General features: G+C 33.7%; 1 protein-coding gene and 1 pseudogene across 1 annotated transcript; one reads left to right on the top strand and one right to left on the bottom strand.

The window, feature by feature from the left end:
* Window positions 1-1,637: 1,637 nt before the first annotated feature.
* On the bottom strand, window positions 1,638-5,942 carry LOC111395230 (annotated as a pseudogene).
* A 5,707-nt stretch (window positions 5,943-11,649) lies between these two features.
* Window positions 11,650-12,970, top strand: LOC111396521. Its single transcript, XM_023022936.1, has 2 exons — window positions 11,650-11,906; window positions 12,616-12,970. Exons 1-2 carry the CDS (start codon window positions 11,720-11,722, stop codon window positions 12,864-12,866), a joined length of 438 nt encoding a protein of 145 aa, XP_022878704.1. The 5' UTR covers window positions 11,650-11,719; the 3' UTR covers window positions 12,867-12,970.
* Window positions 12,971-13,888: the final 918 nt, after the last annotated feature.

The following is a 13,888-nucleotide window of genomic DNA, read 5'->3' as shown; positions in this document are numbered from 1 at the left end:
TCACAAAATACTAGTTTGGAACGACATATTTTGATGCATCATAACTTTTGCTATATTTGGTTGGTTCACATTTCATGGATGAGCGAAAAACTAGGCAATGATCACTTTAAAATGGTATTAAGAATGCAATATTTTGACATTATTTGACATCCCGAAATGAGTGCACCAAAGTATGTCATAAAAAAAAAAAAAAAAAAAAAAAAAAAGGAAACCAAAAATTTTGTGTGGTCATTTGACACCACATGACTCCATGTGGGTCCGCCCTGTATAAATACTATTTTGTATAAAAAGAATATTTTTCGTATTTACATTCGAGTCCACAAACTTCAAGATGTTGCACTTTGTCTTTAACTTTCCTTGAAATTTCAATCTAAACTCAAAAGTGCTTATTGAATACTAAGTAAGGATTTGAGAAAGATAGTTTTGTTATTGAGAGAGAGAGAGAGAGTTTGAAATACTTTGTAACTTCAATTTGAAACTTATCTTGCCTATTTTATAGTAAAGCCGCATTATTTCTTTAGTGAAATCTTTGTCCAACTTTTGCTTTCTCCTGGGCAATCTTCCCTAAAACACTCATGGATGATAGGACATTAGCTAGGTCGGGCGAAGGTATAGGATCCCTCAGAAAATCCCGAAAAGCCTCTGGACAATAGCTAATCATCATCTCCATGTCTAATCTCATCTCGTCAAGCAAATGAACGTCAAAATTCAAAGGAGCTGGTATTGAAGAATACCGAGTCTGAGGAGCGTGTGTAGGAAAGCTCTGGTAAAGAAGAGACCTTAGTGGAGAAGGAAGATCAAATAAACTCATTGGGCTTGCCACGAGCAACGCGTTAATAGGACTTGCCACTCATTTTCTGTAGGGACCTTTCTAATATAAGCTCATTGGGCTTTCCTAGCTTCATCAGGCTCTGCCTCAGCTTACTTCGTTGCTTTGAATTTGAAGATTTCCTGACTTTATCCTGCGAAGACAATTTTTTTGTGAGAATTTCATGAAAATAAAAATAGCAAAGTCACGACTCTAAATTTTCTAGGAAGAAGGGGAGAACTGCTAAGGAAAAGACCGACACTGAAGAAGTTGGAATTAGGGATCAGAAACTATTCGATCTCTGGTCAACATTCAAGGCACTAGCTATATCAATTCTTTGTCTAGTCTCCGAGCTAATTATATTAGTATGTTAAACTTTAACAAATAGAAAACAGATCAAAAAATCCACTAAAGGAAATTCTGCTAAGAAAACAACATCTATCTAGCCAAAAGCTTTAAAATTTTGTTGTACTGAACAGGAACCATGTCATCCCTATCTACTTAGAATAGGTGGAACTTCCAATCCTCCCTGACATAGAAAAACTTATTCCTTCCAATTCTTCATGAAGGAAGGAACCCCCCAGTCCCAGACTTCACACTAGTATAATACAACCAAGAGACCTTTCCATCTTCCTCTTTGAAGATATGAAGAAAACTGAACTGGTATAGAGTTAGCTCACACTATTTGGACGATAAATATTTCCTTATTTTCATATATAATTGGACAATAAATTTTCCTTATTGTCATAAATATTAAAAATAATTTACCATACGGTCAATTGGATTAAAAATATATTCAAACTTGTGCACACTAAATTGATATTCAGTAAAATGCAAGTAACCCGTCTCAATCTCATATAATTGGACGAACATAACTCATGAATATTACACATAAATAATCTGATTTCAACAAACTATTATATGTAACATATGGAAATAGAAAACATAGGTAACTATGAGGATTTTATTAAAACAATGCGAAAGAAGTCTCAAATCATCGTCCATCAAACATTGTAAGAGTGACATCGTTAGTGGAGACTCCCATCCCAAAAGAGGTGATATCAGAACAGTTCCACTTCTCGGCAAAAATCGGTTGCTCCGGCACAGGCAAATCGACAATTTCCTGATTGAGCATTGCAAGAACAGTTGAAATTTTAGGCCGGTTATTAGGGAATTCTTGTACGCACAATAGTGCAATGTGAATGCACCTCGCCATCTCTCCCTAGAATTCGGCTTTGTATATTGTTTGATATATGAAGGTTGAACCATTGTCTTCATTCCACAATTTCCATGCCTGATACAAATAATCATATATAAGATCCTGAGGAATGTTTGAAAACACAAAAAAAAAGGGAAGATTACAAAGTGGCATACCCAACCCAAAAGGCTTAATGACCATTTGTGATTGTAGAAGTTCGTGTTCTTTTTCCCACTCACGATTTCTAACATCAAAATGCCAAAACCATAGACGTCAGATTTTTCAGAAAATCTTCCTTCCATTGCATATTCTAGCGCCATGTATCCGCTACAACATATGATAAATTCATATACGTTTGAATCATCCAATATTAAAAATGAATGGCATGTGCACAGTATTATTTAAATACTGCGTACCAAACATGCTTTTAAGGGGAACAATACTTTCGTCAATTCAACAATTGCTTACTAAGTTCCTACGACTCTTCTAGTGTTGGCTTGATCTTGGTTGCCTCCAAATATTCTTGCCATTCCAAAGTCTGAAATCTTTGGATTATAGTCCTCATCCAGCAGCACGTTACTCGGTTTCAAATCTCTGTGGTTTATCTTTAGTATAGAATCCCTGTGAAGATAGAGAAGGCCTCGCCCAATACCTTCGATAATACTAAAACGTTTCTTCCAATCGAGAATCTTCTATGATGGATGTGAAGGATCTACATGATTAAAAGCAAATTATAAAAACATGGTGCAAATTATAAAAACATAGTAGTAGAACACGTTTTGAAAGGACAGAGAATAGAGTTGAATTTCGACTAACCAAATAGAAATGAGTCTAAGCTCTTATTGGGCATATACTCATAAACAAGAATTTTCTCTTCTTTCTCGACACAACATCCAAGTAATTTTACAAGATTTCGATGTTGGAGCTTGGAAATCACATCCACTTCATTCATAAATTCTTCCATCCCTTGTCCAGATGCTGCTGAAAGCCTTTTCACTGCAATTACTTTTCCATCTGCCAATTTACCCTGCGTACACATTTAACGGCAATTTCAGTACAAGAGCCATATAAAATGCAGTACTCGGCGCTCATGGTTACAAAAAATTACCTTATAAACAGGACCAAAACCACCCTTTCCAAGCATATTGTCAACATGGAATTGGTCCGTGGCATTTGCAACGGTCTCGAACGTGAATAACAGAAACTCTTCAAGATAAACTTTATCCATATCATCTTTAATCACTATTCCGGCCGAATCTGATGGACCTGTTTGCCCAGCTTCATACAACTTTGCATCTAATTTTCCTTTGGCTCCTGGTTCCACAAGGGAAATCAATATCTTTAACTGACAGATACATATATATACATGTAAAGCCCAATAAATTATCCACTGTTCATTCTGTGTTACCTTTTCGCCTAGCCGCCAACCACCAATAAATGAAAATACAAATCAAAATGGCTACCAAACCCGCAACTATTGGAATTATAATATTAAGCTTTTTGTCTTGGTGCCCATCTGGAAAAACCAAACATCAAATTACAAACCCTATAACGAGTTCATAAACATTATATGGCAAGTTGTCAAAGACAGCAGAACTTTAAGTACCTAGTTCCGAAGAAGCTAGACGAAGGTAAAGATCAACTCCAACATTAGAAAATTGCTGAATGTCTATCAATTCTTGGCTCCAGAACATACAACCAAGATTTGTGTCTTGTGCATAGGCTATGCACGAACAATTAAGTGAGCAGAGACTTCTACATTCCTCTACCATCCTCAGGGGTCCCCGTTCAGCAAAATCCGGCACTTTCATATTCGGGAGCCTCAAGAATCCGTCTTCTTTGCCACCTCCGCTCGTATTATTATTTCGATCACAGATCAATGGTTTCTTCCGGACACATCCGCCAGCCCAGTTTCCTCTTCCCCATTCCTCAAAATTCTTTGGTTCAAACCCTCTCAGACAAGAACAAATAGGTGAACTCAGAGCATTACAACTCCCAAATGGTCCGCACTTCCCATAGATATCACACTCTTGACGAGGAGCCACCCATATCATATCCCAATTCTGTGTCTTATCATTCCACAACGTTTGAACCAAACTCCCTGTTGAATTCAAAGTAAGTCTCATCAAGAATTTCCCCTCTGCCGCAGTGAAAGAGTATGCTCCTGAACGATCATTTTCCAATGTGAATACATCAGTGTATACAGAATACATACATTGTACACCCATTAGAATCTTCCCATTCCATGGACCACTTCGCCAGTGTGGACGAGTCCCATTCCAAATATAGATTTGAGGAATATTCAGGGCCTGGAGACCCTCTGAGAAATTTCCGACTTCTGGATCCGTTGGGGTTTTCCATGAGGATACGACCACCTTATTACCTGTATTTATGTTGTCAATTAACCTCAATGTGGGCAAAACAGTATTGGACGGGTGTCCAAAACTCTCCCACAACGTACGCCCACTTGAATTACCTCGCAGAACAAGATTTCCAGTGCTCAAAAGCTGGGCACTAGCATTAAACGAAGAGGTCGTAACATTTGATGACCAAACTATCTCACTTTCTCTATTCATTAGTACGATATTGCCATCTTGTGATATCGTTATTCTGCCGGAAGAATCGGGAATTGGTTTGGCCCTGTTGGCAACCCATACCACCGTTGATTCTGAAACGCTGTAAACACACACCAAAGTAGCGGTTCTTGGTGGTATTATCAGGGGAAAAGAATCCCATTTTGAAAACATTGCCTCGTGATGATATGGTGTCGGGGTCTTTTAGGACAATTTTTTCTTGTGATAGTGTCTGTTTGTGCACAAAATCCTAAACGCGGAAGGCACAGTAGTATGAATAGGTACAGAAGAACAAAAAGTTCAAGGATTTGGCTATTGGACATTGTTAATTCCAAGAAATTTATGCGGGAGAATGCCACTATATGAGAAGTTTGCTGATAAGTAGATAAGGGGTGGTTGCTGGTATTTGTGGGTAAAATCTATTTTGATTCTTGTATATAAAGCCATTGAGAGACTTGAAGTCAACTCTCAGACTTGAAAACTACAACATCCCGAATTTCTAATTTGAATCATTATAAATATTCCTTTCATAACTTAAAGATAAATTTTCCAAATATTTTGAAATATGAATTATACGGTTAAAAATACTTAAATCCTTCATACGATGATCATATAAATAATAAATTCTGTTTTGTATAAAACGAATATCTTACTTATTTACACTCGAGTCCACAAACTTCAAGATGTTGCACTTGATCTTTAACTTTCCTTGAAATTTCAATCTAAACTTGAATTACTTGTTACCATGCAACAATGCATATAAATAATTTTATCATATTATATATTCAATATTTCTAGGATCTTACATTCATTCCTTCTTAAAAGAATTTCGTTCTTGATATTACTTTAGTCAAAGAGCTCTTGATATTTTTCTTTGATATCCTTTTCTTTTTCCCAAGTTGTATCTTCTAATCCACGATAGTGCAATTGCACCTTCACTAGATGAATCTCTTTATCATTAACACGTGTACCTTCCTATTGAATATATTTGTTGTGGTTTCTTCATATGTCAGATCTTTACGTATTTTACAAAATTGAAAATCTAGCACATGACTGGGATTATGGACTACTTTCTAAGCATTGAGATGTGAAACAAATTATGCACTGCTGAAAGTTCAGGTGGCAGTGTGATTCAATAGGCCACATTTCCAACCTTTTCTAGAATTTCAAATGGCTCAATAAATTAGGTTCTTAACGTTTCCTTCTTACCCAAACGGAGCACGCATTTCATCAATGCTACTTTCAAGTTGACTTTATCCTCCACTTGAAATTCTAAATCTTCTCTCTTCTTTTCAGCATAACTTTTCTACCGGTCTTGAGCTACTTTTATTCATACTCGAATCTTATCAATAACCTGAACCATTCGCTCAACAATCTTAGGACCTAGAACCCTTTTTTCACCTTCTTCATCCCAATGAATAGGTGATCGCCAAAATTATTTACGTTGTGCTTCATCAATATGAGTTATAACATTCAACATCTCGTATGACTCTCATTCCAAAATCATTAGGCTCTTCTAGCTAAAAATAATCAATTGCTACATGTGGGAAAAATTACGGGAAAATATATGAGTTTATAGCTCAGTGAGTAGAGAAGTTCGAAACTAATTATACTTTTTCAATTTTACATTTTCATCGAAATCCAAGTTTATATTATTGAATAACTCACAAGATAACATCATATAATTATAATGAAAACGTGAGACATTCACATAACGTGGTAAAATATCATCTCAAGTCAAGATATAAACATAAACCGGTAATTATGCTATAATCTCATCACATCAATATACTACAAAATCCACCAAAAAGTTACCCTCAGATTAAGATCTGTAATCTGTCCCTCGGGTTAAGAACTTTACCTATGAGCATTTCACCCCCTTCATGAACGAAAGTTGGTTTCAAGACCTCTAGTAATCAATTCTAGAGCATGGCCAATGCCTCTTTGTGAACTATATTTACACGATCAAGACACGGTCAGTGAACTAGAAGAAGTATATAATCATTGGTACTTTTCTAGCCGATCTCAATATTAAATGTCTCTCTCGCATTTCAATTCACAAATAATCCATATCCAAACTTTAAATTTCACATATATCATAGTGAAAGAACTTTTCCATATTAATTGTGTAATTGAACAAATAATTCGCATAATTTCACGTAATATAATAGTATATGTACCTTATTAATATTTGAAAATATATAAAATTTTCCACTCACAGAACTATATTCGCAAAATTAACTCGGTTGGTAAGCTGTCCCGATGTCTGTATCGCCCCTTAAAATATGATATAATTTTTAAATTAACAATTAATTATTTTAAGTAATTTCAATAATTAAATAGACAATACTTAAACTTAATCATTTCACATTTTAAGTGATTTCTAAAGTCTCTTTTAATTACAAAAACTAGTTTTTCTTTCATTTTACTCAATTACATAACTTAACAATAAGTAACTTTTTACTTACTTTTGAAAATTGAGGAATTCAAGCCTAATAGTACAAATCACTTATTTTCTAGCAACTTGGCAAATTCTTTTTTTTTTTTTTTTTGCCTTTTTTTATATAATAGTATATGTACCTTATTAATATTTGAAAATATATAAAATTTTCCACTCACAGAACTATATTCGCAAAATTAACTCGGTTGGTAAGCTGTCCCGATGTCTGTATCGCCCCTTAAAATATGATATAATTTTTAAATTAACAATTAATTATTTTAAGTAATTTCAATAATTAAATAGACAATACTTAAACTTAATCATTTCACATTTTAAGTGATTTCTAAAGTCTCTTTTAATTACAAAAACTAGTTTTTCTTTCATTTTACTCAATTACATAACTTAACAATAAGTAACTTTTTACTTACTTTTGAAAATTGAGGAATTCAAGCCTAATAGTACAAATCACTTATTTTCTAGCAACTTGGCAAATTCTTTTTTTTTTTTTTTTTGGCCTTCTTTTCTTCTCTCTCTCTCTCTCTCTCTCTCTCTGTGAATGAATATGAAATGGGTTTGATTTGTAATGAATTATGGTGGATATCTATCCTAATCCATCACCTTGTATCATGCTTATTTAACTGTTTTTTATTTTTAAAAAAAAATCTTTAAGTTTTGACCAAATCTTTTGTTGACTTTCCTTTTTAATTAGTTAAAGTATTACACATATACAAACAATATACTATGTTTCATCTGCACACATCTTAATCCTTAACAAACTCCTCTAAACCTTCCGATAGTATTAAGACTTGTACTATAACTAGTCTCTATTTCAACTCATGGAAGCTCTGTTCACATCTCTCATAAGTACTGAAACTTAATGTCCAATCTGGTCATCGTCCAGCTATCGTGGAGAAATCTTCTATGAATCTATGATAATAGCCGTCAATCCTAAGAAAATGTAAACTTTCCTAGCATTGGATGGTCTACACAACTTCGGTACGGCTTTCACTTTAGTTGGATCAACTTCAATTTCTTAAGAAGTCACAACATGGCCCAGAAAACCTATTCGATCAATCTAAAACTCACATTTCTTGAATTTTTACATATAACTCTCTACACAATGTGCCCAACACCATTCTAAGTTGCATTCCACGCTGTTCTTTATCCTTCCAATACTTCAAAATATCACTGAGCACTCAAAAAAAGGGGTTGGTCACCAACTTACTGCTCAAACGGTAGAGTCATCGCCTGTTTGGCACTTGAACTATGATTCGTTAGTTCCAAGGTGCATTTCAAATTTTAAAGCATTTACAGCACTCCAATCCTTCTTTAACCTCATTTTAGGGTTTATATACTGCATTCATGAATTGTAAAGATAACTTACATTGATATAGCCTTGATAGAGCTTTAGATCTTGATTGAGAGTATTGAGATCTTGTGTAAACAACATTCATTGTTGATTATAGTAAAACACTACTCCTATACCTGTAGTTTTTTCTTGTCTTGGATTTTTACGTAAAATCATGGTGTTCTTATCTCGTTTGATTTATTTCATTAAGCAAAATGTCTGAAGATGCGTCAATAGACAATCACTTATCTATGTTTAAATAAATTGTTTTTAATTTAGAAACACTGAAAGTTAAGTAAGATGTGAAGGGTCTTCTTAAGTTGATGTTATTGTTTTCAATCCAAAGTTTTTAGATTTTGGAATAGCATGAATATTTGGAGCCAACCAAGATCAAGCAAACACTGGAAGAGTCGTAGGAACTTAGTAAGCAAATGTTGAATTGACGAAAGTATTGTTTTCCTTAAAGGCATGTTTGGCACACAGTATTTAAATAATACTATGAACATGCCATTTGCTTTTAATATTGGACGTTTCAAACTTACATGAATTTATCATATTTTTACAGTAGACACATGGCACCAAAATATGCAATGGAAGGAAGATTTTCTGAAAATTCCATCTATAGTTTTGGTGTTTTGATGTTAGAAATTGTGAGTGGAAAAAAGAGCACCAACTTCTCCTATAACGAATGGTCGTTAAGCCTTTTCGGATGTGTAAGCCACATTGTAATCTTTCCCTCCTTTTTCCGTGTTTTCAAATATTCCTTAGGATCTTATACATGATAACTTGTATCAGGCAAGGAAATTATGGAATGAAGACAATGGCTCAGCCTTCATAGATCAAACAATATACAAAGTCGAATTCTAGGGAGAGATGGTGAGGTGCATTCACATTGCACTATTGTGCGTACAAGAATTCCCTAATAACCGGCCTACAATTTCAAAAATTCTTGGAACGATCAGTTGGGAATTTTTGTAATATATTAATTTAATTAAAAAAAAGTCAAACATGACATACAAAACAAAAACAAAAACAAAAAAGAAAAAGAAAATGGTAGCGCGGCAAATCAATCCACCTATGTCCAAAGCAAATTCACTTAAAATTACACACGCGACACAAAACAGACACTGAACCGAGAGCTGGGAGAGAAAAGAAAGGGGAAAGAAGAAAGGCGAGAGAGAGAGAGAGAGAGAGAGGGGAAAGTTAACCTTTGTTGTTAGAAAATAAGTGCTTCCTACTAGTAAGCTTGAATTCTTCAATTTAAAAGTAAGTAAAAAGTTACTTATTGCGTAGTTATGTTTAGCTTTATAGTTTTTTAAATTGTTAGTTTAAATTCAATTTTATTGATAGGAAATTATTGAAGTAAGTAGAATGAGTTATACAATTATGTTAAATGAAATAAAAATTAGCTTAAATGATTAAAAGAACTTTAGAAATCGTTTAAACATGAAAAGATTATGGTATCGCCTATTTAAGTATTAGAATTTCTTAAAATAGTTAATTGTTAATTTAAAAATTATATTATATTTTAGGCGGCGATACAGATATGGGAACTGCTTACAAACCGAGTGGATTTTGCATACATAGTTTTGGTAATTGGAAAAAATTAAATATTTTTAAAGTACTTATAAATTAAGTGTATTAGTAAAGTATGTGCAATTATGTATTCGATTTTATGATTATTATAGAAATCTATTTTATTATGATACATGTGGAATTTCAAAGATTATTCGTGGTACATTTATGACTTGGTATGTGAGACATGTGCGATATTGAGATCGGCCAAAAAAGTACCCATAATTATATATTTCTTCTAGTTCACCAAGGGGCCTTGGCGGTATTCTGTACTATACTAAGAGGTCTTGGACCATGGATGAAGGGGTCTTGAGTGTACATATAGTTCACTAAGGGGCTTTGGTCGTGTTCTAAAATTGATTATCAAAGGTCTTGAGACCGACTTTCGTTTATGGAGGGGGCCAAAAGGCCCGTGGCAAAAATTCTTAGCCCAAGGGGCGGATTACAAATTTTAGTCAGAAGGGACATTTTTTGTGGATTTTTCAGTACAATTGATGTGGTGAGATTATAATATGATTACTAGCTGACATATACATCATGACCTTGAGATGATATTGTATGACGTTATGTGATTGTCTCACGTTTTGGCTATAATTATATGTTGTTATCTTGTGAATTATTCAATTATATGAACTCAATTTTCAATAAAAATATAAAATTGAAAAAGTGTAATTATTTTCGGACTTCCCCACTCATTGAGCTATCAACTCATATTTTTCCATAATTTTTCCTATAGGTAGCAAATGGTTCTTTATAGTTAGGAGAGCCTAATGATTTCAAAGTAATAGCCACACGACATATTGAGTGCTACGATTTATATGGATGAAGCATGAAGTAAATATTTTGGGCCTATCGTATTATATTTTACATAAGTATTTGATTTTTTGTGCATTTTTGTGCAGTAACACATTGTCAGCCTTGGTGATAGATTTGACATTTAGTCAGTATCTATCATTAGCTCACGTCACGTTTCGTGTCCAATAGGGTGACTCGGGATAGGTCGTGTCAAATTTTGTCGATTTGTCTGAGCAACCAATTTTTGCTGAGGAGTGGAACCGTAGTCATGTCACCTCTTCCCAGATGGGAGTCTCTATTGACAATGTCACTCTTACAATGCTTGGTGGACGATGATTTGGGACATCTTTTTCAATTTTAATAAAATCCTCTATTTAGTTACCCATGTTTTCTTGTTTTCTATTTTCATATGTTACATAAAATAGTTTGTTAACATTAGATTATTTATGTGTGATAATCATGAGTTGTGTTTGTCCAATTATATGAGATTGAGACGGGCTACTTACATTTTACAGAATATCAATTTAGGATGTACAAGTTTGAATGTAATTTTTTTAATAAATTATGTTTAATATTTAAGAAAATAAAATATAAAATATGTCATCCAATTATATGAGATTGAGACGAGGTTACATACTTTTTACAGAAGACTAATTCATTGTTCATCCAATTACGTTTGAATATAATTTCTTCAATAAACATGTTCACTTTTTAATTCTAATCTCCATAATGGTAAATTATTTTGGATTGTGATACACGTATGGTATGCTTTACAGAATTTGTGACAGCATGATGTTATGGCAGAACTTTGAAATTTCCAATCTCGCAAGTTACTGCAAATAATAATAACAAATAAGTAAATAAACAATAAAAGTGAAAAAAAGAAAAGAAAAGGCGCCTTTTCCCCCCTTTTGGAACCATATCGTTTACAGTACAATTCCAAAATCAAACACGAACGTAAACCTATCCTTCGAAAACTGAAATGAAATCATGGCAAAACCCATTCCACGACCACAACAACTTTGACACCGGCATCGATACAATGATGAACCCGACGATCTTGTCCCCATCTTTCATGGTCGAAGGTCAGCAATTTTGTGATGAAGCAGCAGACGAAACCGAAGCTGACAACTCCCAGGCCGGTAACCTCAATGGCAACGACAGCATGGGTAAGATTTTTTCGAACTTAATCTTCATTTTCCCTTTTTTTTTTCTGTTAATTTTTGCACTGTAGGTTGTCATCTATCACTCTCTTTGTGTAAAGCTAGTTTCCTTTGTTTCAACTGCAAATATTGAATTTCGTTATGGCTATTTGCTTCAGATAAGTGGTTCCTGACGTACATATTTGGGGAAATAAACTAAAATATAGCCAAACCTCACTATTATCCATATACCATGTTGTGAATGTAGTCTGTTATAGATATCATCTTCAATATTTGCCTAAACATTTAATGGGTACAAAACTTCGGCAGATAGGAAGTTAAAATAGGGTTTACCCAATGTATTTGGCTCTACTGTAGGAAATAATATGAGTATGACATCATGAGATAGGAAAGTTTTATTTGCAATAAGTACCATGAGGGAGACACAAGGCAAAAAAAATCTCCTGATTCTGTTAAATTTTAACTTTAAAGTAACTTTGTAGGACCTCTTCATTCACCTCTTCTACCCTTCAAGAGTCTTTAGGATACTGTCAATTATTTGCTTCCATCGGAAGATGAAAAATGCTCAAGCAAATTATTGTAGAAATGATTATTTGGCTTGAAAACAGTAAGTTGTATATGGACACAACTTCTGCTAATGCCCAATTAGCCATCTATATTTGAATGGTTTTGTGCGAATATGAGAATTGATTATTATCTGTTTTGGTCAATGCAGGTTATTTAAAAATTCTTTCGTCTGATCATGACAATCCGAATGATACTAGCATGGGTGAAGAAACGGAAATTATTGTGTCCACTGTTGGAATGAAGTTTAAAGATGAACTTGGAGGAGCATGGTGTAAAAACACTTTCCATCTTGAGCACAATCACATAACAAGTCCATCTAGATCAAGTCAAGCACAATCACAGAACAAGTCCATCCAAATCAAGGGTATACTGATGCAATCGCAAAATCAGCACATGTGAAAGGACAGCTTAAAATAAATGAGATTGATGGGGCATTCCAACAACATGTATCCTAAACCCTACAAAAATTGAAGGTTAAAAATTTTGATAAAAAAATGATGAAATATGTGATGCTTTGTTAATAAATTTGTGAATTCCATAAAATATATAGTTTAAATTAATTGTTGATTTTGAATTTTTATTAACTTTATGTTAAACCAAAAAGGGGCTTAGTTTGTAACAATCTAATTTCAATATAAATAGTTTCGACCTACTTGACTTTTTTGAAGTCATGTACAATATGCGTAAAAACCCTGTTGTAAGAATATAAAATAGGGAAATAAGAGGGGAAAATACATTTCACTTATCGCTCTTTTAATTTTATAGAATTTAACGTACCAAATATGAAATATGTGTTCGAGGTGAAGTTAAAGTACACTATGTGACTTTGAGAAGAATGATGTTACAAGACAGAATGCAGGACCTAAATTTTGGCGTAGGAAACTTCCTTCAAACTTCGTATAAATAGACGTTTCTTGGATGTTTGTATTGTAATAATGTTTGATGAAAGAAGAGAACAGGCAGCTGTTTTTGGATGCATACAAATTCAAATCGATCACTGGCCACACAATTCCAACAATGATTGAAATGAAGGTACGAGATTTAATCAAATCAAAATTTTGAGGCATTCTAACAACATGTGTCCTAATCCCTACAAGAATGACATATTCCCGTATTCTTTCCGGCCATCAAACAAACCCAATTCAGCCAAAAAAAAAAATGATGATGATGATGATGATCAAAATAATAATAATAATAATAATAATAATAATAATAATAATAATAACCACGTGAGTATACGACCAATTCATGAATACCAAACAAAATACAATGCCAGTAATATTTGCATGTAAATTATTTTATGGACATTAACAATAGAAAATCAACCTTAAAATAAACCAAGGTACTCAAGTCATTCCAACAAAACCCAAAACCAGTCGGAGGCTCTCTTGTATAAAGACTAGCCTTGGTGGTATGGAGCA

This window comes from Olea europaea, chromosome 6 (assembly GCF_002742605.1).
Source record: "Olea europaea var. sylvestris chromosome 6, O_europaea_v1, whole genome shotgun sequence".
Lineage (NCBI taxonomy): Eukaryota > Viridiplantae > Streptophyta > Magnoliopsida > Lamiales > Oleaceae > Olea > Olea europaea.
This window is presented reverse-complemented; position numbering and strand designations above follow the sequence as displayed.